The sequence below is a fragment of the Chiloscyllium plagiosum genome, unplaced genomic scaffold (assembly GCF_037043375.1).
Source record: "Chiloscyllium plagiosum isolate Xiang-an unplaced genomic scaffold, Cpla_swu_hap1 HiC_scaffold_23, whole genome shotgun sequence".
Taxonomy (NCBI): Eukaryota; Metazoa; Chordata; class Chondrichthyes; order Orectolobiformes; family Hemiscylliidae; genus Chiloscyllium; species Chiloscyllium plagiosum.
In genome coordinates, this window is record NW_028270161.1 from 219,189 (window position 1) to 244,276 (window position 25,088).

General features: G+C 42.8%; 1 protein-coding gene across 13 annotated transcripts in view; it reads right to left on the reverse strand.

Moving 5' to 3' along the window:
• The window catches only part of LOC122561485 (protein piccolo), a 650,955-nt gene that overhangs the window by 211,166 nt on the left and 414,701 nt on the right, over positions 1 to 25,088 (reverse strand). For 12 of the 13 annotated variants that reach the window (XR_015761043.1, XM_087999305.1, XM_087999304.1 and 9 more), the window contains one exon: positions 15,117 to 15,143. The exons of the other annotated variant lie outside the window; for it this stretch is intronic. Coding sequence is in view for 11 of the 12 variants with exons in the window: in XM_087999305.1 (XP_087855431.1) it covers positions 15,117 to 15,143 (27 nt within the window). In the remaining variant the exon portion in view is untranslated. The remainder of the gene's footprint in view (positions 1 to 15,116; positions 15,144 to 25,088) is intronic. 13 annotated transcript variants of the gene reach the window in all.

The following is a 25,088-nucleotide window of genomic DNA, read 5'->3' on the forward strand; positions in this document are numbered from 1 at the left end:
TAATCTTGATTCTGATCTCCAGTATCTGCAGTACCCATTTCTGCCCATACCTGAGGGTGCTGTCAACCACAGAGGGAGGGAACCATCAGTTGAGGAAAATTATTGAGGCCATTTCAGAGGTACCCCTGTAAAAGGCGACGTCATCAGAACAGATACACCAGAAATGGTGAAACTGGGAGGATGGAATAAGATGATAAGACACAGGAACAAATATATTTTACCAGTTAATGAAATAATAGCTAAATGGCAAGGAATCCTTGCAGGAAACAAGGTGAAGAAAAAGGTAATCAATATAACTGTAGGAGTCAGTGGTCAGTCTATCCTCAGAAATGGAAACAGTGACATCAAGGAATGGAAGAGAAGTCAGCGATGGACCAGGTGAAGATGAGAGAAGGATGGAAATTGGAAGGATTTTGTTTTTATTATAAAAGGGAGTTCACCATTTTCTCTTTTTGCCCTTTGTTATCCAATAGACTGGCATTTTCAACCTACTGGTGCTGCTTCAGAACCGGTAGAATTTTGGAAGATGGTCACCGATTCATCCACTATCTGTACTATCACTCCTTTCGCACCCTTGGATATAAATCATTGGGTCCAGGGGATTATCAACTTGCAATGCCATTAATTTCTCCACAACTACTTTATTTTACTACAAATATTTTTTAAGATCCTCTTTCATACTGGTCTCTTGATTCCCTTGTATTCCTGGGAGGTGATGGATGCAAACTCATGAACAAAACTATATAAATTTTATACTCAAGACAATGGCTGGTCAGTGTAAAGGTTATAGAATTCCTTTTCTGGGTTGGAAATCTTAGATTGATTGTCTATAAGGACATTGACCAGACATGAAGATCGACTCATTACTTGGACAGAGAAGAGTCATAGCAGAGTGTAGGACCAGTCTGGTTTTAACCCTCACCAGAAAGTATTCCATTATCAGTGATCCAGAAGGTAAATGTGTCTCTGATAAAACTTGAAGGGAACAGCATGAAGACAAAATAGGATGAGGCAGACAGACTTGCAAACCTATTTCAAATATCTGATGGTGACTTCTGGTACTGACCCTGCCAAAATCTGCAGGATTCAGGTAAAACCACCTTATTTGTAAAATCTGGAGCCATAACGGTGTCAAAGACTTGAACATAACATTCCAGGTGGGGTGAAATGGGGTAACTCATATATCCTCTTCAAAAATACAATACATGGAAATGTTCGTTCAGCCTCTCTGTTACAATGCTGGAATGCTATTTAAAACACTTTCAGGAATCCAAGACGTGATTAACACCGGGCACAAAGTGGACAGTTTCTGGGCATCTTCAGATGGGTCAGCTCTGCAGCTAGCCTGGGGACGCAGAATCATGAGTTCCAGTTTTCAACTTCAATCAAGCTCCTTCTTATTTCTCTGACATTAGTCAGGAAAGTAATCTCTGACCCTTCTTTGCAAGGCTATGTGGAAACTCCAGTTAAGTCTTGAACTCAATATATACACATTCCCACATTACTTGAGAATCTTATAGCACTTTCTCATTGCAGAACAGAACAGTGGATTCCATTCATCTTATATTATTATAAAATGTGACAAAAATGATTCAAAAATGTTTAAGCTTTTCAAGTTAGCAGACTAAATAAAATCTATTCTCCAACTTTTAATGTATGTTGAATTGAAATTAACTAATATGCCACAAATTTATATTTGACATTTTCCAGATTTTAAAAAATGTAAATTCTCTTCAGAATATCAGACGCAGGGATTGGTATTTTCCTCAGGTGAATGATTTTCATGAAAACAAAATAATATTTTATGCTCATATCAACATTTTCACAGAAATAATTGCAAGTATAACATATGAGCAAAAGGATTTTCCAACTGTCTGCTGAACAAAATATGAAAAAAATATAGGTACTAATGGCTGAATTTTTGCCCTGAAAGCAGGTGGAGAATGGAGGCAGTTATGGGGGCATAATATGTTGCCTATGCTCAGCCTGACAGTTATCTAGCACCCTACTGCCCAAGCATTATCATCTCAGAGGTGAGATTAGGAGGAGACGTGTGATGGACAGTCATTTAATGAGGTAACCCACAATCAGGAGGCCCTCCCTCACCATGCTGTGAATAGTGTTCTGGAAGAGTTCAACAACTGGAACAGTACAGAGAACATTAATAGAGATGGATAAGGAACTAAAGGGAATGGGCCAGGACGGAAAATGTTAGCGATAAATGTAAGGATAACTTGAATATCTGAATTAGGGCGGCACCAGGGACCTGGGTTTGAATCCAGCCTTGGGCAACTGTCTGTGTGGAGTTTGCACATTCTCCCCGTGTCTGCGTGGGTTTCTTCCAGGTGCTCAAGTTTCCTCCCACAATCTAAAGACGTGCAGGTCAGGTGGGTTGGCCATGCTAAATTGCCCATAATATTCAGGGATGTGTTGGTTAGGTGCATTGACCATCAAGGATAGTAGTGGGAAGTTGTGTGTGGAGTCAGAGGAGATAGGGGCAGCACTAAATGAATATTTTTTGACAGTATTCACTCTAGAAAATGACAATGTTGTCAAGGAGAATACTGAGATACTGGCTACTAGACTGGGTGGGATGGAGGTTCACAAGGAAGAGGTATTAGAAATCCTGTAGAGTGTAAAAATAAATAAGTCCTCTGGGCCGGATGGGATTTATCCTAGGATCCTTTGGGAAGCCAGGGAGGAGATTGCTGAGCCTTTGGCATTGATCTTTAAATCATCATTGTCTACAGGAATAGTGCCAGAATATGGAGGATAGTAAATTTCATGTCCAACAGTGGGCGGCACGGTGGCACAGTGGTTAGCACTGCTGCCTCACAGCGCCAGAGACCCGGGTTCAATTCTCGCCTCAGGCGACTGACTGTGTGGAGTTTGCACGTTCTCCCCGTGTCTGCGTGGGTTTCCTCCGGGTGCCCTGGTTTCCTCCCACAGTCCAAAGATGTGCAGGTCAGGTGAATTGGCCATGCTAAATTGCCCGTAGTGTTAGGTAAGGGGTAAATGTAGGGGTATGGGTGGGTTATTCTTCGGCGGGTTGGTGTGGACTTGTTGGACCGAAGGGCCTGTTTCCACACTGTAAAGTAATGTAATGTAAAAAAAAATGTAAATGTGGTTCCCCTGTTCAAGAAGGGGAGGAGAGACAATCCTGGTAATTATAGACGAGTGAGCCTAACTTCAGTTGTTGGTAAAGTGTTGGAAAAGGCAACAAGAGATAGGATTTATAATCATCTAGAAAGGAATAATTTGTTTAGGGATAGTCAGCAAGGTTTTGTGAAGGGTAAGTCATGCCTCACAAACCTTGTTGAATTCTTTGAGAAGGTGACCAAACAGGAGATTAAACCAGTTGATGTGGGTGTATATGGATTTCAGTAAGGTGTTTGATAAGGTTCCCCACAGGAGGCTATTGTACAAAATGCGGAGGAATGGGATTGTGGGAGATATAGCAGTTTGGATCAGTAATTGGCTTGCTGAAAGAAAACAGAGGGTTGTAGTTGATGGAACATGTTCATCTTGGTGTCCAGTTACTAGCGGCGTACCGCAAGGGTCGGTGTTGGGTCCACTGCTGTCTGTCATTTTTATAAATGACCTGGATGAGGGCTTAGAAGGGTGGGTTGTAAATATGCAGACGAGACTAAGGTCGGTGGAGTTGTGGATAGTGACGAAGGATGTAGTAGGTTACAGAGAGACATATATAGGATGCAGAGCTGGGCTGAGAGGTGTCAAATGGAGTTTAATGCAGACAAGTGTGAGGTGATTCACTTTGGTCAGAGTAACCGGAATGCAAAGTACTGGGCTAATGGTAAGATTCTTGGTAGTGTAGATAAACAGAGAGATCTCGGTGTCCATGTACACAGATCCTTGAAAGTTGCCACCCAGGTTGACAGGGTTTTTAAGAAGGCATAAGGTGTTTTAGCTTTTATTAATAGAGGGATTTAGTTCCGGAACCATGAGGTTATGCTGCAGCTGTACAAAACTCTGGTGCGACTGCACTTGGAGTATTGTGTACAGCTCTGGTCACCACATTATCGGAAGGATGTGGAAACTTTGGACAGGGTGCAGAGGGGATTTACTAGGATGTTGCCTGGTATGGAGGGAAGGTCTTACGAGGAAAGGCTGAGGGCCTTGAGGCTGTTTTTGTTAGAGAGAAGAAGGTTGAGAGGTGACTTAATAGAAACATATAAGATAACCAGAGGGTTAGATAGGGTGGACAGGGAGAGCCTTTTCCAAGTATGGTGAAAGCGAGCACGAGGGGGCATAGCTTTAAATTGAGGGGTGATAGATATAGGACAGATGTCAGAGGTAGTTTCTTTACTCAGAGAGTAGTAAGGGTATGGAATGCTTTGCCTGCAACAGTAGTAGATTCGCCAACTTTAAGTATATTTAAGTTGTCATTGGACAAGCATATGGATGTACATGGAATAGAGTAGGTTAGATGGGCTTCAGATTGGTAAGACAGGTTGGCGCAACAACGAGGGCCGAAGGGCCTATACTGCGCTGTAATGTTCTATGTTCTATGTTAACCAGAGGGAAATGCAGGGGAATGGGTCCGGGTGGGTTACTCTTCACAGGGTTGGTGTTGACTTCTTGGGCTAAAGGGCCTGTTTCCACACTGTAGGGATTCTATTTATAATAGGAAGTATAGTGTGTTGGGACATGAGGCTACAAGGCTAGAGTTTTTAAAAAATGGTAGATAAACAAAACAAAAAGCTATGTTTCAAAATACACATTGCATTCTGAACAAAGTGAATGATTTATCATCACAAATAGAAATAAAAATGTAAAATTGGTTAGCCATTTTGAAAACATGGCTACAAGGTGACTAAATTGCACCAGGCAAACCTAAACATGAGCTGTCAACCTGGTGAAGCTACAACACAGAACAATATGCATGCAAAATAGCATAAGCAGCAGGTAGTAGACATGGCTAAATGATTTCACAGGAGCCGCCTCGTGCTCCCACGAGGAAGTTGAACAGTTCATCCACTTCACCAACACCTTCCACCCCGACCTCAAATTCACCTGGACAGTCTCAGATTCCTCCCTCCCCTTCCTCGACCTTTCTATTTCCATCTCAGGCGACCGAATCAACACGGACATCTACTACAAACCGACCGACTCCCACAGCTACCTGGACTACACCTCCTCCCATCCTGCCCCCTGTAAAAACGCCATCCCATTCTCCCAATTCCTTCGACTCCGCCGCATCTGCTCCCAGGAGGACCAGTTCCAAAAACGCACAACACAGATGGCCTCCTTCTTCAAGGACCGCAATTTCCCCCCCGACGTGGTCCACGATGCCCTCCACCCCATCTCTTCCACTTCCCGCTCCTCCGCCCTTGAACCCCGCACCTCCAACCGCCACCAGGACAGAACCCCACTGGTCCTCACCTACCACCCCACCAATCTCCATGTACAGCGCATCATCCGCCATCATTTCCGCCACCTCCAAACGGACCCCACCACCAAGGATATATTTCCCTCCCCTCCCCTATCAGTATTCCGTAAAGACCACTCCCTCCGTGACTCCCTCGTCAGATCCACACCCCCCACCAACCCAACCTCCACTCCCGGCACCTTCCCCTGCAACCGCAGGAGGTGCAAGACTTGCGCCCACACCTCCCCCCTCACCTCCCTCCAAGGCCCCAAAGGAAACTTCCATATCCGCCACAGATTCACCTGCACCTCCACACATATCATCTATTGCATCCTCTGCACCCGATGTGGCCTCCTCTATATTGGGGAGACAGGCCGGCTACTTGCGGAGCGTTTCAGAGAACACCTCTGGGACACCCGGACCAACCAACCCAACCACCCTGTAGCTCAACATTTCAATTCCCCCTCCCACTCCACCAAGGATATGCAGGTCTTTGGACTCCTCCATCGTCAGACCACAACAAAACGACGGTTGGAGGAAGAACGCCTCATCTTCCGGCTAGGAACCCTCCAACCACAAGGGATGAACTCGGATTTCACCAGTTTCCTCATTTCCCCTCCCCCCACCCTGTCTCAGTCAAATCCATCAAATTCAGCACCGCCTTCCTAACCTGAGATCTTCTTCCCGACCTCTCCGCCCCCACCCCAGTCTGACCTATCACCCTCACCTTGACCTCTTTCCACCTATCACATTTCCGACGCCCCTCTCCCAAGTCCCTCCTCCCTACCTTTTATCTTAGCCTGCTGGACAAACTTTCCTCATTCCTGAAGAAGGGCTTATGCCCGAAACGTCGGGCGGCACGGTAGCACAGTGGTTAGCACTGCTGCTTCACAGCGCCAGAGACCCGGGTTCATTTCCCGCCTCAGGCGACTCTCTGTGTGGAGTTTGCACATTCTCCCCGTGTCTGCGTGGGTTTCCTCCGGGTGCTCCGGTTTCCTCCCACAATCCAAAAAAAATGTGCAGGTTAGGTGAATTGGCCATGCTAAATTGGCCGTAGTGTTAGGTGAAGGGGTAAATGTAAGAGAATGGGTCTGGGTGGGTTACGCTTCGGCGGGTCGGTGTGGACTTGCTGGGCCGAAGGGCCTGTTTCCACACTGTAAGTAATCTAATCTAATCTATCTAATCTAATCCTGTTCCCTGGATGCTGCCTGACCTGCTGCGCTTTTCCAGCAACACATTTCCAGCGTAAATGATTTCACAACCAACCAATCAGAACAAAGCTTTACTGTCCTGCTGTACCGAGTAATGAATAATGGTGGTAACTCACTGGAAGAGGCATCTCCAGAAAATTCTCCATTCTCAGTGATAACACAACCAAACATGTTAGTGCAAAAACTGAGTGAGTAGTCCATTTTGGTCCCTTTCTGAGGTTTCCAGCCTCACAGATGCCAGTGTTCAGCTAATTTGATTAAGTCCATGTGATTTATGAAATCGATGAAAGGACTGGATATTTAAAAGCCAATAGTACTGAGGACCTGTGCTCCAAAACTTGTCATACTTATAGCCAAGCTGTTCCAGTACAGCTACAACAATAGCATCCACCTGACAATGTAGAAAATTACCCAGTATTACCTTGTGCACATTGAGCAGTACAAACCCAACTGTGTGAATTACCACCTGATTAGTCTGTTCTCAGGCATTACCAAGATGATGAAAGGTCTTGTCGACATGCTATCAAATGTCACTTCTTCAATGGTAACTTGTTGATTCATGCATAGTTTGGATTTGGCCAAGCCAACAGCACCTTGCCTCATTATAGTCTTGGTTTAAACATTCCTTCGGGAATGTTTTTGATAAAGTACCATGTAAGTGGTTAGTGCACAAGTTTGGAGCACATGAGATTGGTGATGATATACCAGTATGGATTAAGAATTGGTTAGCAGACAGGAAACAGAGAACAGGAATAGATAAGTCATTTTCACAATAGAAGACTTGTCAAGTGGAGTACCACATGAATAAGTGCTTGGGGCCCCAGCTATTCACATTAATCAATGATTTGAATGAAGAAATTAAATGAAATATTTTCAAGTCTGTTAATGACACAAACTAAGACAAATTTTGAGTGGTGAGATGGAAATAAAGAGATTTCAGAGTGATTTGGATGAGTTGAGTAAGTGAGAAAATACATAGCTGTCAGTGTGGAAAAGTAATTGATTTTGCATTTAATTTGCATGTGCAAGTATCTATCTATCCTTAAATAAATGAAATGACAAAGTTACTAAGACAATGATGGCAAAATGAAGTTGGAAAACAGATCAAACAATGAAAAGACAGGTATTTAAGGGGATTGTTCATGACACTCAGAAAAGATATAAACATACAAATCAGGGACAGGAGTGGGCCACTCAGCTGCTAAAGCCATTCAACAGGATCACAGCTCAACTGATTAGTCCATATTCATGCCTTCTAATAACAAGTCACCACCCTGTTTAACAAAAATCTACAAACTTCTGCTTTCAAAATATTCAAGGATTCCAAATGCTCATGTCTTTTAGAAAGAAAATCTCATCTTTGTCATTAATAGGTTACATGTTTTAAGAAAAGCAACCTCTATTCTATATTAGAGCTGAAAATGTGTTGCTGGAAAAGCGCAGCAGGTCAGGCAGCATCCAGGGAACAGGAGAATCGACATTTCGGGCATAAGCCCTTCTTCAGGAATGAGGAAAGTTTGTCCAGCAGGCTAAGATAAAAGGTAGGGAGGAGGGACTTGGGGGAGGGGCGTCGGAAATGTGATAGGTGGAAAGAGGTCAAGGTGAGGGTGATAGGTCAGACTGGGGTGGGGGCGGAGAGGTCGGGAAGAAGATTGCAGGTTAGGAAGGCGGTGCTGAATTCGATGGATTAGACTGAGACAAGGTGGGGGGAGGGGAAATGAGGAAACTGGTGAAATCAGAGTTCTATTCTATATTAACCTACACGTGAAAACATCCTTTCCACAACAACCCTCAAGATCTTTTATCCTCCAATCAAGTCATCTCTGAAATTTCTTAACTTCAGTTGATACAAGATTAGTCTGTTCAATATCTAATAAGAAACCTGCCCATTCCAAGTCATACTACAGTTAACATTTTCTGAACTGCTTCCAATAAATTTACACCCTTCCTTAAAAGGCTACCAATACTATACACAGAACTCCAGATGTAGTTTCACAAGTGTTGTGAGTGACTGAAGTATAATCTATCTGCTTTTGCATTTAATAATCGATGCAAACATTCCATTAAGAGAAGACTGAGATAGGACTTGATTTATATATATAAACTTATGAGGGGCATAGAAAGGATACACAGGAGGGATTTTTTTTCCCCTTGGTGGAGGGGCAATAACCAGGGGGCATAGATTTAAGGTAAGAGACAGAGGTTTAGAAGAGATGTGAGGAAAAACCTTTTCACCCAGAGGATACTAGGTATCTGAAATTCATGACAGAGAAGCGGTGGTAAAAGCAGAAACCTTCGTAACATTAAGTATTTAGAATTATACTTTCAATGCCAAGTCATACAAGGCTATGGGGCCAAATACTGGAGAACGAGATTAAAATAATTAGATTCTTGTTTTTGACTGGCACAGACTAGATGGGTTCAAGAGCCTTTTTCTGTACTGTAGACCTCTATAACTCCATTAGGTTTCCTAACTTCTAGTGGAAGGTGTATACTAATCTTTTGTGATTCATGCAGGAGAAAGCCGAGGTCCCTCTGCATCTTTCACCATTTAGTTAAATGCTTCTTTTCTCTCCTTTCTGTGAAAACTGAAAATTTCACATTTCTCCAAATGAAATGGCACTTGGAAGATCTTTGTTCACTCACTTAACTTTGTCATGTCCTTTTCTAGCCTCCTTATGTCCTCTTCACAACTTACTTTCCTATCTATCTTGGTGTCACCAGAAAATATAGCTACTATACTTTTGGTCCCTTCACCCAATTAATTTTTTAAAAATTGTAAAATGTTGAGGCCTCAACACTGATCCCAGTGGTACATCGCTTGTTACACTTTGCCAGCCGGAAAATTATCCATTTATGTCAAATATTTTCTGTTAGCCAGCCAATTGTCTGTCCATGCTAATATCCTGCTTCCTATATCATGAGCTTTTATTCTCAGAAATAGTCTTTGACGTGTCTTCTTATGGACGGTCCATCCACTGATTTTCTCTTTACCTAACCCTTATATGATTTCCTCGAAGAATGTCAATTTTCTCTCACAGGATCATCATTTGGAATTCTCTTTCACAGAGTAGCAGAGGTGTAGTCATTGAAAATATTGCAGGGTAGGTTAGATAGCTCTTGATTGACAAGGGTGTCAAATGTTACAAGACGTAAATAAGTATAAAGGAAATTAGATTTAATGCCACAATCAGATCAGCAACGATCTTATCAAATGGTAGGACAGATTCAGGGGCTGAATGTCCTATTCCGACTCCAATTGGTATTTCCGGTTGGTCTATAGACCAACCCTCCCACTCTTCTGAATTGTCTAAGACAGCTGAATGGGACCAGCCTCCCATCAGTAGAATGGGGGATCAACAATTCAGCTTGACTCTGAGGTCACTCTATCTATCTGCCAGATATGTGACCACAGGTTATCCAGTGGAGGAGCTCCATCTCCACAAGGAGCAATTGCTGTGAGTGATGCACAAATTTGTTCTTCTGAGACAGGGGTAAGATTAAGGAGCCTGGGATGACAAGAACAGAGGAGCTTCTCGCCAAAAGAAAGAAGGCAGCTTACATAAGGTGGAGGAAGCAAGGATCCAGCACTGCTTTAGAGGATTACAGGCTGACTAGAAAGGAACTCAGAAATGGACTGAGGAGAGCCAGGAGGGGCATGAAAAGGGCTTGGCAAGGAGGATTAGGCCCAAAGGCATTCTACTTATGCATAAGGAATAAGAGAATGATCAGGGAGAAGGTAGGGCCGATCAGGGATAACGTAGGGAACTTGTGCATAGAGTCTGAGCAGATGGGGAAGCCCTAAATGATTTTTGCTTCGGCTTTCACCAAGGAAAGGGACCTTATTGTGAATGAGAACTTTGAGGAGCTGGGAAATAGGCTTGAACAGATAAGATTGACAAAGTTGATGTGCTGGAAATTTCGGCAAACATTAAGATTGATAAGTCTCCAGGGCCAGATCAGATTTATTCGGGAAGTGAGAAAGGAGGTTGCTAAGCCAGTGGTGAAGATCTTTGCTTCCTTACTCTTCTTGGGAGTCATACCAAAAGATTGGAGGGAGGCAAATGTTGTTCCTCTTTTCAAGAAGGGTAATAGGGAAATCCCTGGCAATTACACACCAGTCAGTCTTAAGTCTGTGGTCAGCAAGGTTTGGAAAGATTAGATTAGATTAGATTACAGTGTGGAAACAGGCCCTTCGGCCCAACAAGTCCACACCGACCCGCCGAAGCGAAACCCACCCATACCCCTACATTTACCCCTTACCTAACACTACAGGCAATTTAGTATGGCCAATTCACCTGACCCTGCACATCTTTGGATGGTGGGAGGAAACCGGAGCACCCGGAGGAAACCCACGCAGACACGGGGAGAACGTGCAAACTCCACACAGTCAGTCGCCTGAGGCGGGAATTGAACCCGGGTCTCTGACGCTGTGAGGCAGCAGTGCTAACCACTGTGCCACCATGCCGCCCACAAAGAATTCTGATGGATATGATTTATGACTATTTGGAAAAGCATCGTGTGATTAAAGGCAGACAGCATGACTTTGTGAGTGGCAGGTCATGCCTCACAAACCTTATTGAGTTCTTTGAGGAGGTGACGAGGCAGGTTGACGAAGGTTGAGCAGTGGATGTGGTGTATTTGGACTTCAGCAAGGCATTTGATAAGGTTCCCCATGGTAGGCTCATTCATAAAGTCAGGAAGTATGGGATACAGGGAGATTTGGCTATCTGGATTCAGAATTGGTTGGCTGACAGAAGGCAGAGAGTGATTGTAGATGGAAAGTATTCTGCCTGGAGGTCAGTGGTGAGTGGTGTCCCGTAGGGCTCTGTTCTTGGGCCTCTGCTCTTTGTAGTTTTTATAAATGACTTGGATGAGGAGGTTGAGGGGTGGGTTTGTAAATTTGCAGATGACACAAAGGTTGTAGGTGTCGTCAATAGTATAGAGGGCTATATGCAGCGTGACATAGGATGTAGAGCTGGGCTGTGAAATGGCAGATGGAGTTCAACCTGGATAAATGCAAAGTGATGCAGTTTGGAAGGTCAAACCTGAATGATGAATATAGGAGTAAAGACAGGATTCTTGGCAGTGTGGAGGAACGGAGGGATCTCGGTGTTCAAGTGCATAGATCCTTCAAAGTTGCCACCCAAGTGGCTAGGGTTGTTAAGAAAGCATATGGTGTTTTGGCTTTCATTAAAAGCAAGTTTAAGAGCTGTGAGGTTTTGCTGCAGCTCTACAAGAACCTGGTGAGTCCACACATGGAATACTGTGTCCAGTTTTGGTCACCCTATTATAGGAAAGATACAGACGCTTTGGAGAGGGTGCAAAGAAGGTTTACCAGAATGCTGCCTGGACTGGAGGGCTTGTCTTACAAAGACAGGTTGACTAAGCTTGGACCTTTTTCTCTGGAGAGAAGGAGGAAGCGAGGTGACCTGATCGATATATACAAGGAAATGAGAGGCTTGGATAGAGTCAATATACAGAGACTTTTCCCCAGGGCAGGATTGACTGGCTTGAGGGGTAATCGTTTTAAGATATTAGGAGGAAGGTATAGAGGAGATATCAGAGGTAGGTCCCTTTTGCAGAGAGTTGTGAATGCATGGAATGCATTGCCAGTGGTGGTGGTGGAAGCAGAGTCATTTGGGGCATTTAAGCGACTGCTGGACATGCACATGGACAGCAGTGAATTGAGGGGTGTGTAGGTTAGGTAATTTTATTTTAGATTAGGAATAATCCTCGGCACAACATTGTGGGGCGAAGGGCCTGTTCTGTGCTGTACTTTTCTATGATCTATGATAATGGTGGCCGCACAGTTGCAATCACTGTTGCATATGGCAATGGTTCTGAAGGTGTTAAATGTTCATATTGATATTATACACAGTCTTTGTTTTGAAACAAAGTGTTTGACTCAGGTTTTCAAAGGGAGCAGATTTTCTGTTCCAGCTGCCTAATGTCCTCATGATTATACCTGACCAAATGAAGTTGTGCTACTGCTATTACTCAATAAACTTTATTATTATCTTAGAGCAGTGCCTCTTCTATAAATACTCTCTCGTGGTACATCGTCCATCAGTAATCACTAGATACTCCAAAGACAAATCAAAGACAAAGGAGGATCAGTGCCAGCAAACTACATTAAACTACTATTATGCAGATGCAATACTGGTAGAGATGGAAAATACTATAGCCAGATATTGAGTTATTGTACGGACTTGGTGGAGATGGCCTCTCTGTAGCAGCAACCTGCAGCTCTTACTGGCCCTCCAAATTGAGACCCTGTCTGTCCTTTGACCAGGAACCAGTATGATGGGTTTGGTACTCTCAACCTATTCAAAAAGTCAAATTCCTGCTCCAAATATCTGACAAAGGTAAACTACGATGATAACGAATTATAATTGGTCAAAACATGTTTGAGTACATATGAATGTGGTAAATCTTGACTTCATTCACTTACTTTTCCAATCAAAGGAGATTGACTGGAAGTTTATTGTTGTTTGGAAAGAATCACTGAAGAGAAAATTGGAATTGTGTTTTACAGAAGAAATAATCTTGAATTATGCCAGCTGATACAAACTGAAGCACTGTTACCTAAAGATAAAGCTTGTTGTAATTTGAATATTTGAAAATAGGCAAGCCAAGAAAATAGAATATCATCTCTTAAATGAGAGTGTCCTGATTTAACACTTGGTATATTCACATCTTTATTATATGTTTGATAAACTGAAACATTTGTCAAGATGATGCTGATTTGCAATATTCTAAGATAGATGACAGCAAATCAGCAGCAAGATTTTGAAATCTGAAAAGTTGTGAAATGAACTGTTGGAACTCTGTCACTGATTTTATGGTCACAAAAGTCAACATCTACCCCAAAACCTGTTAACCTGTTTTATTGCTATGCACCTTATGAATAGAAATGCAATTTTCATTTGAAAAGAGCTAGTTGACAGTATTTCCATTTTCTTTTATTCCTTAAAAACTTCTATGAAATAAAAACAACAAATGAAAATGGAGAAATTTGGAATCAACTTGTGGTATTTTGTTTAGCAAGTTGTTTAAGATTACATTATACAAATTCTAATATTCAGCTTTTCATATTCACCATATTGACCTGCCAATTTTAGTTCAGTTCTTTACCTTGTTTTCACAGTACACACAACACAAAAACTGACACTGCAGTGATAACAATTCTAAAAGGGAATGTTTATCATTTGTACAGGAAGTGCACAGTTTATAATCTGGTGCGAAAAGCAAACAATTGCTGTCCGCACATTAATTGTACTAATTTCAAATATTGATTAATCTGCTGTTGACGTGCTCCGTGGATGCATTATGGGAGGAGTTGTCATTGTAGTCCCCAATCTACGTACATTAGTCAAATAAAAAGATCAGAAGATACACAGGGTACTATAAATCTTTTGGATCTGCTTTACATCCAAGCCACCAATTAGACTACAGTATGAAGAAAAGTCCTCTCCAAATCCCGGAAACACAACTGAAACAGGTCAAGATAAAAAAAATTGGAAATAGAGCCAAGTTACTTATAAATATTCTGAACGATTGAAGGGGTAAAAGTGACCCATGTGCTTTGTTTTGTATACCCCAGGACTCAAAACTGAAAGGGTGAATTGTCAAATTTCATCTAATGTGTACTGTAAATGCATATTTAATAGCAATGTGTATGCATCTGGTGTATCATAGAGTTATACAGCATGGAAACAGACCTTTCACAAAAGATTCAATTTTTAAATTAATTTTAATTACCCATATTGTATGCTCACTTACTGAAATATGACCTTAGAATATTTAACTATTCAGAAAGAAAACATTGTTACATATTCAGGTAACAATGCTTACAAGATTTCAATTTGATTTATACATTTTAAAATTCAATTCTTCATTTAAGAAGACAACATGACATTGTAAGGTTTAAGACTCAATGAACTGTAAACAATGTAAGGGAAAATTTCAGTTCTGAGTGTTCATGATATATATTCAGCGTTCCTCCATATCTGCTGTAATACGAAAATCTAGAAAGCAGCTTGATCTGATAGAAGATCTGTGACAGTCTGATTTGATTGAAAATGCAAATTTCTATACATTTATATTTAGAGCTAGGTTTCGCTATAACCTGCAGACTAAAAGCTGAAGAAGCACAAAATATGGGTAATGAAGGCAGAAAATTGGAAGTGCTTTTCTATTAATGTATTGCATCATTTCCATGAAAGCTGAATAATTTCTAAATATCCAAGAAAGAACAGTCAGATCACTATGTTTCATTTATACTCAGGAAATGACTCACTTTAGAGGTGTATTCTTATTTTAAAGTATCAAGCAATTATCAAGAAAATTATTGGTTAGTAAAGTGAACAAACAGTGCTTGTTATGCCACAGAGCCTGATACAAATGTGCAAAGAAATGCAGCTCTAAAGTCAGTCCACCAGACTTTGTTAGTAACACTTGTATAAAGATCTGCTAAGCAAAATTTACAAGCAGAAGGAAAAAGCAAACACTACCTTGCATTCTGGACAACCATAACTTGGCTGAAAACGCCCAAAGGTTGAAGAGAGAGCAGAGCGAATAGAAAATAAAGAAAATGCACAAAGGCAAAGACAAATCAGCATGAGATTGAGAGTAAAGCTGAGCATGTGAACTAATTTATATTTAAAATGTAGGAAGGAGGACAGAGAGTTAACTGCTTGGGTTAAGACAATAAAACAAACAACTAATGCAACACGAAACAGACAGTTACCAGCCTTCTCCTTGGAATATGCAAGATTCTGAGCACCAATTAGAATTAACATTGAATATAATGAACAGGAGATCAAAAACAAAATCAACTTTTTAAACTATGTTTTTGGTGGAATAGGTAGGAGAACATTTTAATTTTCTCCCTTCAACTCATCATGAGTGAGTTTGCGGTGAACCTATTGTCATCAGAACAGTGACAGCAAACTCCAATCCCAGCCCTACATGATGACCATATTGTGGAATCTCAGTTACCAGAACACATTTTCTTGAAACTGTTCACAGGCTCAGCAAAATATTTAAATTCACATTCAAGTTGGATTCAGATGGCCTTTAAAGGCATAACTGTGTCATGCTATTGATAGACTTTCTGTTAATTATTTTATGAAATCAAGACAGAGTGTATAGCAGAGTTCAGCCTCCTGAGTTTTTCAGCACTTATGTTTTATTTCAGATTTCTAGCATCCACAGCATTTTGCTTTAAAATTATATTATGGGTTGTTCATATCACAACATGGGAGGTAGCAATGGAAATTTGTTTTTGAGTTCCATCTTCAGGAGGCAAGGATTTCAATCGTATGGTTAAACGGGACATGATTGTAGCAATATTTTTCAGAGAAACTAAACATTTTTCCATTTATTAGGCAATCCATTTCTGACCCTTTTCTCCAGAAACAACATTTATTTTGGTTGTTAATACTAAAGAGGTTTAATATTCAAAATATGAAGTTTGAGGCAATTGAGAAAATAGTTGCTATATCAATCTTTACTGTAAGATACTATTTAACTTCACCAACAGTCCACTTCTGAATACAGTTATGTACTGAAGGGTTCTACAGCATATTTGTAGAAGGAATATAAATATGTTGGAGGTACATTATTGATTGTTAAGTTTTGGTAGTTCACGATTGGTTTTAGCCAAGGCATTTATTTTCCTGCATTATTGGATTGGCTCCATCAAATAATTGCATAGGAGATGATACCCAAAATGATGGATCTCCACACAAGCCACAATTAGTAATGTTTCTGCTAGAAGGGAACAACTTATTCATTGTCATGCGCAATGTAGACAAAGGAAAACTTCATGCTGAAAACATTATCCTAACTGTTTCCTGAAATACTTAATACACAGTTACACAGTTGCACAATTGGCCTTATATCACTGCCTCTCCAATAGGCTGCCCTGCCCTGGGATATAAAGTCTCTGTGTGCCTGATTCCAATGGGACTGTGGAAGGTGTCTTGATGGCGGAGAATAAACTTTCACAATTAATTTATTTGGAATCAGACAACATCAACTAAAAGTCTGAACACTGAAAAAACAAGTGTGAAGGTAGGAATCCTTTGAATGAAAAACCAAAAAAAATGTGGATTCAGGGAATCAGACACAAGAATAGAAATTGAACCTGAAACATTAACTTTGCTTTCAGTTTGTTTTTCCAGCAAATTCTGTTTTTGATCCTTTTAGATAATACTGAGACACCAGCGCATGAACTCTGCATACGAGATAAATTGGTAAATGTTATGAAACTTGAAAGGGTTCAGAAAAGATTCACAAGGCTGTTTCCAGGGTTGGAGGGTTTGAGCTGTAGAGAGAGGCTGAATAGGTTGCGGGCTGTTTTCCCTGGAAGATCGAAGGCTGAAGGATGACCTTATAGAGGTTTATAAAATCATGACGGGCATGGACAGGGTAAATAGACAAGGTCTTTTCCCTAGGGTAGGGGAGTCCAGAACAATAGTTTAGGGTGAAAGTAGAAAAATTTAAAAAGGAACTAAGGTGCAACCTTTTCATGCAGAGGGTGGTGTGTGTATGGAATGAGATGCCAGAGGAGGCTGGTACAATTACAACATCTAAAAGGCATCTGGATGGGTATATGAACAGGAAAGGTTTAGAGGGATATGGGCCAATTGCTGGCAAATGGAACGAGATTAGATTTGGAAATCTGGTTGGCATGGACAAGTTGGATCAAAGAGATTGTTTCTGTGCTGTACATCTCCATGACTGTATAATATATAAAAGTAATGACAGGAGTGACAGCGTGGGATTAATATCTGTGACTTCATGAATACAGTTTGAAATCAGCAATTTTTGAGAAGATTTGTAGCTCAGGTTGATGATAAGTATGTAAGTTATCTCACTGAGCTGGAAGGTTTGTTTTCAGACATTTCATCACCGTGACTAGTTAATTGATTATGTTACCTAGTCATTAGATTAGATTATTAGATTTCCTATAGTATGGAAACAGGCCCTTCAGCCCAACAAGTCCACACCGACCCTCCGAAGAGCAACCCACCCATAACCCGACATTTACCCCTGACTAATGTACCTAACACTATGGACAATCTTAGCATGGCCAATTCAACTGACTTGCACATCTTTGGATTGTGGGAGGAAACCGGAGCACCCAGAGGAAACCCACACAGACACAGGGAGAATGTGCAAACTCCACACAGACAGTAACCCGAGGTGGGAATTGAACTCAGGTCCCTGGTGCTGTGAGGCAGCAGTGCTAAACACTGAGCCACCGTGCCGCCATGGTGATGAAACATCTGAAAACAAACCTTCCAGCTCAGCGATCTAACTTACATACTTACAGTTTAAAATCTTTTCTCTGGGGATTTAAGGCATTTAAGAAGTTGGCTCATTTCACACATGTAACTATAAGTAAATGACATATGGTAATTGGACTTCCTGCAGCAAATTGCACCAGTTTGGCAATTTTTTTTTGTGCTCGATGTTCACCTAACATTGGTTCTTTATCCAATAGCTAGACTTTTTGGTTAAGGCAAATAATTTAGATCAGAAATAGGTGATAATGCTTGTGTTGCTTTTGAGAGAGCTTTCCAGTCAGACTACATAGCCCTGAATTCCTAATCTTTGTCTCAAGAGTTGGTTGTGAACACAATCAGCTGCACTGTAGGTATTCTTTGCTCTTATTTTTATTTTCATAACTTTGCCATCTCATTTTACTTTCAACCTGACTAGACTAATAAGCATGAGTTGACTTGATGTATACTAGGTAAAAACAATGACTGCAGATGCTGGAAACCAGATTCTGGATTAGTGGTGCTGGAAGAGCACAGCAGTTCAGGCAGCATCCGAGGAGCGGTAAAATCGATGTTACGGGCAAAAGCCCTTCATCAGGAATAAAGGCAGAGAGCCTGAAGCATGAAGAGATAAGCTAGAGGAGGGTGGGGGTGGGGAGAAAGTAGCATAGAGTACAATAGGTGAGTGGGGGAGGGGATGAAGGTGATAGGTCAGGGGCGGGGGAGGGTGGAATGGATAGGTGGAAAAGAAGATAGGCAGATAGAACAAGATATGGGAACAGTGCTGAGCTGGAAGTTTGGAACTAGGGTGAGGTGGGGGAAGGGGAAATGAAGAAACTGTTGAAGTCCACATTGATGCCCTGGGGTTGAAGTGTTCCGAGGCGGAAGATGAGGCGTTTTTTCTCCAGGCGTCTGGTGGTGAGGGAGCGGCGGTGAAGGAGGCCCAGGACCTCCATGTTCTTGGCAGAGTGGGAGGGGGAGTTGAAATGTTGGGCCACAGGGCGGTGTGGTTGATTGGTGCGGGTGTCCTGGAGATGTTCCATAAAGCGCTCTACTAGGAGCGTCAAGTCTCCCCAATGTAGAGGAGACCGCATTGGGAGCAACGGATACAATAAATGATATTAGTGGATGTGCAGGTAAAACTTTGATGGATGTGGAAGGCTCCTTTAGGGCCTTGGATGGAGGTGAGGGAGGAGGTGTGGGCGCAGGTTTTGTAGTTCCTGCGGTGGCAGGGGAAGGTGCCAGGATGGGAGGGTGGGTTGTAGGGGGGCGTGGACCTGACCAGGTAGTCACGGAGGGAACGGTCTTTGCGCAAGTGGAAACGGGTAGGGAGGGAAATATATCCCTGGGTGGTGGGGTCTGTTTGGAGGTGGCGGAAATGTCGGCAGATGATTTGGTTTATGTGAAGGTTGGTAGGGTAGAAGGTGAGCACTAGGGGCGTTCTGTCCTTGTTACGGTTGGAGGGGTGGGGTCTGAGGGCGGAGGTGCGGGATGTGGACGAGATGCGTTGGAGGGCATCTTTAACCACGTGGGAAGGGAAATTGCGGTCTCTAAAGAAGGAGGCCATCTGGTGTGTTCTGTGGTGGAACTGGTCCTCACAAACCTTATTGAATTCTTTGAAAAGGTGACGAAGGAGGTTGATGAGGGGAAAGCGGTAGATGTGGTATATATGGATTTTAGTAAGGCGTTTGATAAGGTTCCCCATGGTAGGCTACTGCAGAAAATACGGAGATATGGCATTGAGGGTGAGTTGGAGGTTTGGATTAGAAATTGGCTGGATGGAAGAAGACAGAGGGTAGTAGTTGATGGCAAAGTTTCTTCTTGGAGTGCCGTCACTAGCGGTGTTCCACAAGGATCTGTTTTGGGACCATTGCTGTTTGTCATTTTTATAAATGACCTGGAAGAGGGGTTAGAAGGTTGGGTGAGCAAGTTTGCGGATGATACGAAAGTCGGAGGAGTTGTTGACAGTGAGGAAGCATGTGGCAGGTTACAGCAGGATATAGAGAAGCTGCAGAGCTGGGCAGAAAGGTGGCAGATGGAATTCAATGTAGCTAAGTGCGAGGTGATTCACTTTGGGAAGAATAACAAAAAGATGGGGTACTGGGCTAATGGTCGGATACTTGGTAGTGTGGATGAGCAGAGGGATCTTGGTGTCCATGTACACAGATCTCTGAAAGTTGCCACCCAGGTAAATAGTGCGGTGAGGAAGGCATATGGCGTACTGGCTTTTATTGGTAGAGGAATTGAGTTCCGGAGTCCTGAGGTCATGATGCAGTTGTATAAGACTCTGGTACGGCCGCATCTGGAATACTGTGTGCAGTTTTGGTCGCCATACTATAGGAAGGATGTGGAGGCATTGGAACGGGTGCAGAGGAGGTTTACCAGGATGTTGCCTGGTATGGAAGGAAAATCGTATGAGGAAAGACTGAGGCACTTGGGGCTGTTTTCACTAGAGAAAAGAAGGTTTAGGGGTGACTTGATTGAGGTGTACAAGATGATTAGGGGGTTAGATAGGGTCGACAGTATGAACCTTTTCCCGCGTATTGAGTCGGGTATTACAAGGGGGCATAGCTTTAAATTAAGGGGGGGTAGATATAGGACTGATGTTAGGGGTAGGTTCTTCACTCAGCGAGTTGTTAGTTCATGGAATGCCCTGCCAGTAACAGTGGTGGACTCTCCCTCTTTATGGGCATTTAAGAGGGCATTGGATAGGTATATGGAGGATAGTGGGTTAGTGTAGTTTAGGTGGGCTTGGATCGGCGCAACATCGAGGGCCCAAGGGCCTGTACTGCGCTGTATTCTTCTATGTTCTATGTTCTATGTTCTATGGTCCTCCTGGGAGCAGATATGGCGGAGGTGGAGGAATTGGCAATACGGGATGGCATTTTTTCAAGAGGTAGGGTGGGAAGAGGTGTAATCCATGTAGCTGTGGGAGTCGGTGGGTTTGTAAAAAATGTCAGTGTCATGTCGGTCGTCACTAATGGAGATGGAGAGGTCCAGGAAGGGGAGGGAGGTGTCAGAGATGGTCCAGGTAAATTTAAGGTTAGGGTGGAATGTGTTGGTGAAGTTGATGAATTGCTCAACCTCCTCGCAGGAGCATGAGGTGGCGCCAATGCAGTCATTAATGTAGCGGAGGAAGAGGTGTGGAGTGGTGCTGGTGTAATTACAGAAGATCGACTGTTCTACGTAGCAAACAAAGAGTATACTGATGATGTTGTGTGACACATAGTGCTCACATTTGCGGAAGTTGTGCTGCAAAATTTATTTTTCTAGGGTTAATTTCCTGTAATAAAAGTTTGACAAAAATGTACATTCATATCTATCCTTCTATTAGAATTAGCAAATGGAGGAAAGGATGGCACCGTGGCTCAGTGGTTAGCACTACTGCCTCACAGCACCAGGGACCTGGGTTCAATTCCAGCCTAGGACAACTATCTGCATGGAGTTTACACACTTGCTCTGTGTTTGCGTGGGTTTCCTCTGGATACTCCAGTTTCCTTCCACAGTACATGTGCAGGTCAGGTGATTGGCCATGCTAAATTGCCCATAGTATCCAGGGATGGGAACCTACACTGTAGCTTTAGGGTGCAGGACCTGGAATGTAGGGAGGTTAGGAATATGGCATCAATTGCAAAGGAGGGTGCCTGTAAACAGGAAAGTGGCTCGAAGTGTGTATACTTCAATGCAAGAAGTATATGAAATAAGGTAGGTGAACTTGCAGCATGGGTTGGTACCTGGGATTTCGATGTTGTGGCTATTACGGAGACATGGGTAGAAAAGGGACAGGATTGGCTGTTGCAGGTTCCAGGGTTTAAATGTTTTAGTAGGGTCAGAGGTGGGGGTAAAAGAGGGGGAGGTGTGGCATTGCTTGTCAAAGATAGTATTACAGCGGTGGAAAGGACGATGGATGAAGACTCGCCATTTGAGGTAGTTTGGGCTGAGGTTAGGAATAGAAAAGGTAAGGTCACCCTGTTAGGAGTTTTCTACAGGCCTCCTAATAGTCCTAGAGACGTAGAAGAAAGGATTGCGAGGATGATTCAGGAGAAGAGTGAAAGTAATAGGGTGGTTGTTATGGGGGACTTTAACTTTCCTGATATTGACTGGGAAAGCCATAGCTCGAGTTCGTTAGATGAGTCGGTGTTTGTCCAATGTGTGCAGGAGGGTTTCCTGACACAATATGTAGACAGGCCAACAAGAGGTGAGGCCATACAGGATTTGGTTCTGGGTAACGAACCAGGGCAGGTGTTAGAATTGGAGGTAGGTGAGCACTTTGGGGACAGTGACCACAATTCGGTGACTTTTACTTTAGTGATGGAGAGGGATAAGTGTGCACTGCAGGGCAAGAGTTATAGCTGGGGGCAGGGAAATTATGATGCGGTGAGGCACGACTTAGGATGCGAGGCTTGGAAAAGTAGGCTTCAAGGCAAGGGCGCAATTGATATGTGGAGCTTGTTCAAGGAGCAACTATTGAGTGTCCTTGATAAGTATGTACCTGTCAGGCAGGGAGGAAAGGGTCGTGTGAGGGAGCCGTGGTTTAATAAGGAATTGGAATCCCTTGTTAAAGGGAAGAGGGCAGCCTATGTAAAGATGAGGCGTGAAGGTTCAATTGGGGCAATTGAGAATTATAAGATAGCCAGGAAGGATCTGAAGAGAGAGCTAAGAGCAGCAAGGAGGGGACATGAAAAGTCCTTAGTTGGTAGGATTAGGGAAAACCCAAAGGCTTCCTATAGGTATGTCAGGAATAAAAGAATGACTAGGGTAGGAATAGGTCCAGTCAAGGATAGTAGTGGGAAGTTGCGTGTGGAGGCTGAAGAGATTGGGGAGACACTGAATGAATACTTTTCGTCAGTATTCACTCAGGAACAGGACATTGTTGCCGATGTGAATACTGAGTCACAATTAATTAGAATGGACGGCTTTGAGGTATGTAGGGAAGACGTGTTGGAAATTCTGGAAAGGGTGAAAATAGATAAGTCCCCTGGGCCTGATGGCATTTATCCTAGGATTCTCTGGGAAACAAGGGAGGAGATTGCAGAGCCATTGGCCTTGATTTTTATGTCCTCGTTGTCTATAGGAGTAGTGCCAGAAGACTGGAGGATAGCAAATGTGGTTCCCTTGTTCAAGAAGGGGAGTAGGGATAACCCTAGTAACTATAGGCCGGTGAGTCTCACTTCTGTTGTGGGCAAAGTCTTAGAGAGAATTGTAAGGGATAGGATTTATGCACATCTGGATAGGAATAATGTGATCAAGGATAGTCAGCATGGTTTTGTGAAGGGCAGGTCGTGCCTCACAAACCTTATTGAATTCTTTGAGAAGGTGACTAAGGAGGTGGACGAGGGTAAAGCGGTAGATGTGGTGTATATGGATTTTAGTAAGGCGTTTGATAAGGTTCCCCATGGTAGGCTACTGCAAAAAATACGGAGGTATGGCATTGAGGGTGAGTTGGAGGTTTGGATTAGGAATTGGCTGGCTGGAAGAAGACAGAGGGTAGTAGTTGATGGTAAAGGTTCATCTTGGAGTGCAGTTACTAGCGGTGTTCCGCAAGGATCTGTTTTGGGACCATTGCTGTTTGTCATTTTTATAAATGACCTGGAGGAGGGGCTAGAAGGTTGGGTGAGCACGTTTGCGGATGATATGAAAGTTGGTGGAGTTGTTGACAGTGAGGAAGGATGTGTCAGGTTACAGCGGTATATAGATAAGCTGCAGAGCTGGGCAGAAAGGTGGCAAATGGAGTTCAATGTGGGTAAGTGTGAGGTGATTCACTTTGGTATGAGTAACAAAAAGATAGAGTACTGAGCTAATGGTTGGATACTTGGTAGTGTGGATGTGCAGAGAGATCTTGGTGTCCATGTACACAGATCTCTGAAAGTTGCCACCCAGGTAAATAGTGCGGTGAGGAAGGCATATGGCGTACTGGCTTTTATTGGTAGAGGAATTGAGTTCCGGAGTCCTGAGGTCATGTTGCAGTTGTATAAGACTCTGGTGCGGCCGCATCTGGAGTATTGTGTGCAGTTTTGGTCACCATACTATAGGAAGGATGTGGAGGCACTGGAACGGGTGCAGAGGAGGTTTACCAGGATGTTGCCTGGTATGGTAGGAAGATCGTATGAGGAAAGGCTGAGGCACTTGGGGCTGTTTTCATTGGAGAAAAGAAGGTTAGAGGTGACTTGATAGAGGTGTACAAGATGATTAGGGGTTTAGATAGGGTTGATCATGAGAACCTTTTTCCACGTATGGAGTTAGCTATTACGAGGGGGCATAGCTTTAAATTAAGGGGTGGTAGGTATAGGACAGATGTTATGGGTAGATTCTTTACTCAGCGAGTCGTGAGTTCATGGAATGCCCTGCCAGTCGCAGTGGTGGACTCTCCCTCTTTATGGGCATTTAAACGGGCATTGGATAGGCATATGGAGGATAGTGGGCTAGTGTAGGTTAGGTGGGCTTGGATCGGCGCAACATCGAGGGCCAAAGGGCCTGTACTGCGCTGTATTTTTTCTATGTTCTATGGTGCAAACTAAAAAAGCTAGGTGGATTAGCCATGGGAAATGCAGGGGTTACAGAGATGAGGTAGGGTAGGTCTGGATAGGATGCTGTTCAGGGGGTCAGTGTGGACTCAGTGGTCTGAATGGCTACATTCCACACTGTAAGGATTCTGTGATTCCTTAATGTATATAGAACCTTATTCTCCTTTTCCTTTCAGATCACTTACCTGGTCGATGCTGAAATGTCAACCTGTTCCATTTTCAGTGATTGAATGTGTTTGAAAATGTTAAAACTTGTTGTGCAAAAAGCTGACATGACCTTCAAACTAAAGTTTACAAACATTATTAAAAGCACAATATTAATTTCAGTGTAGAAAACTCAAAGGAAAGTACAATAGATGAAACGAATAACTTAACTAGCAGTAGTTACACAAAAATTAATGTGATGTTGTCAGGATGAAGGTCAGAAAAGTCCATCCTTGCCTCTTCTATTGAGGATTATTTTTGGTAAATGCAGAAGGTGTCAACTGACTGGCAGGTAGTGTTTGCAACAAGTACTTGTAGATATGTTGGATCAAGTTAATTTGACCAGTCTATGTAACTCCAAAGGTGTACGTTATTCTAATCTTTTCCTGCACCTAGGTGATTTTTTTTGCTATTTATCAGTCTTGGTATTCTTGATGTTTATTTGTAATTTAATCCCAAATTTTCT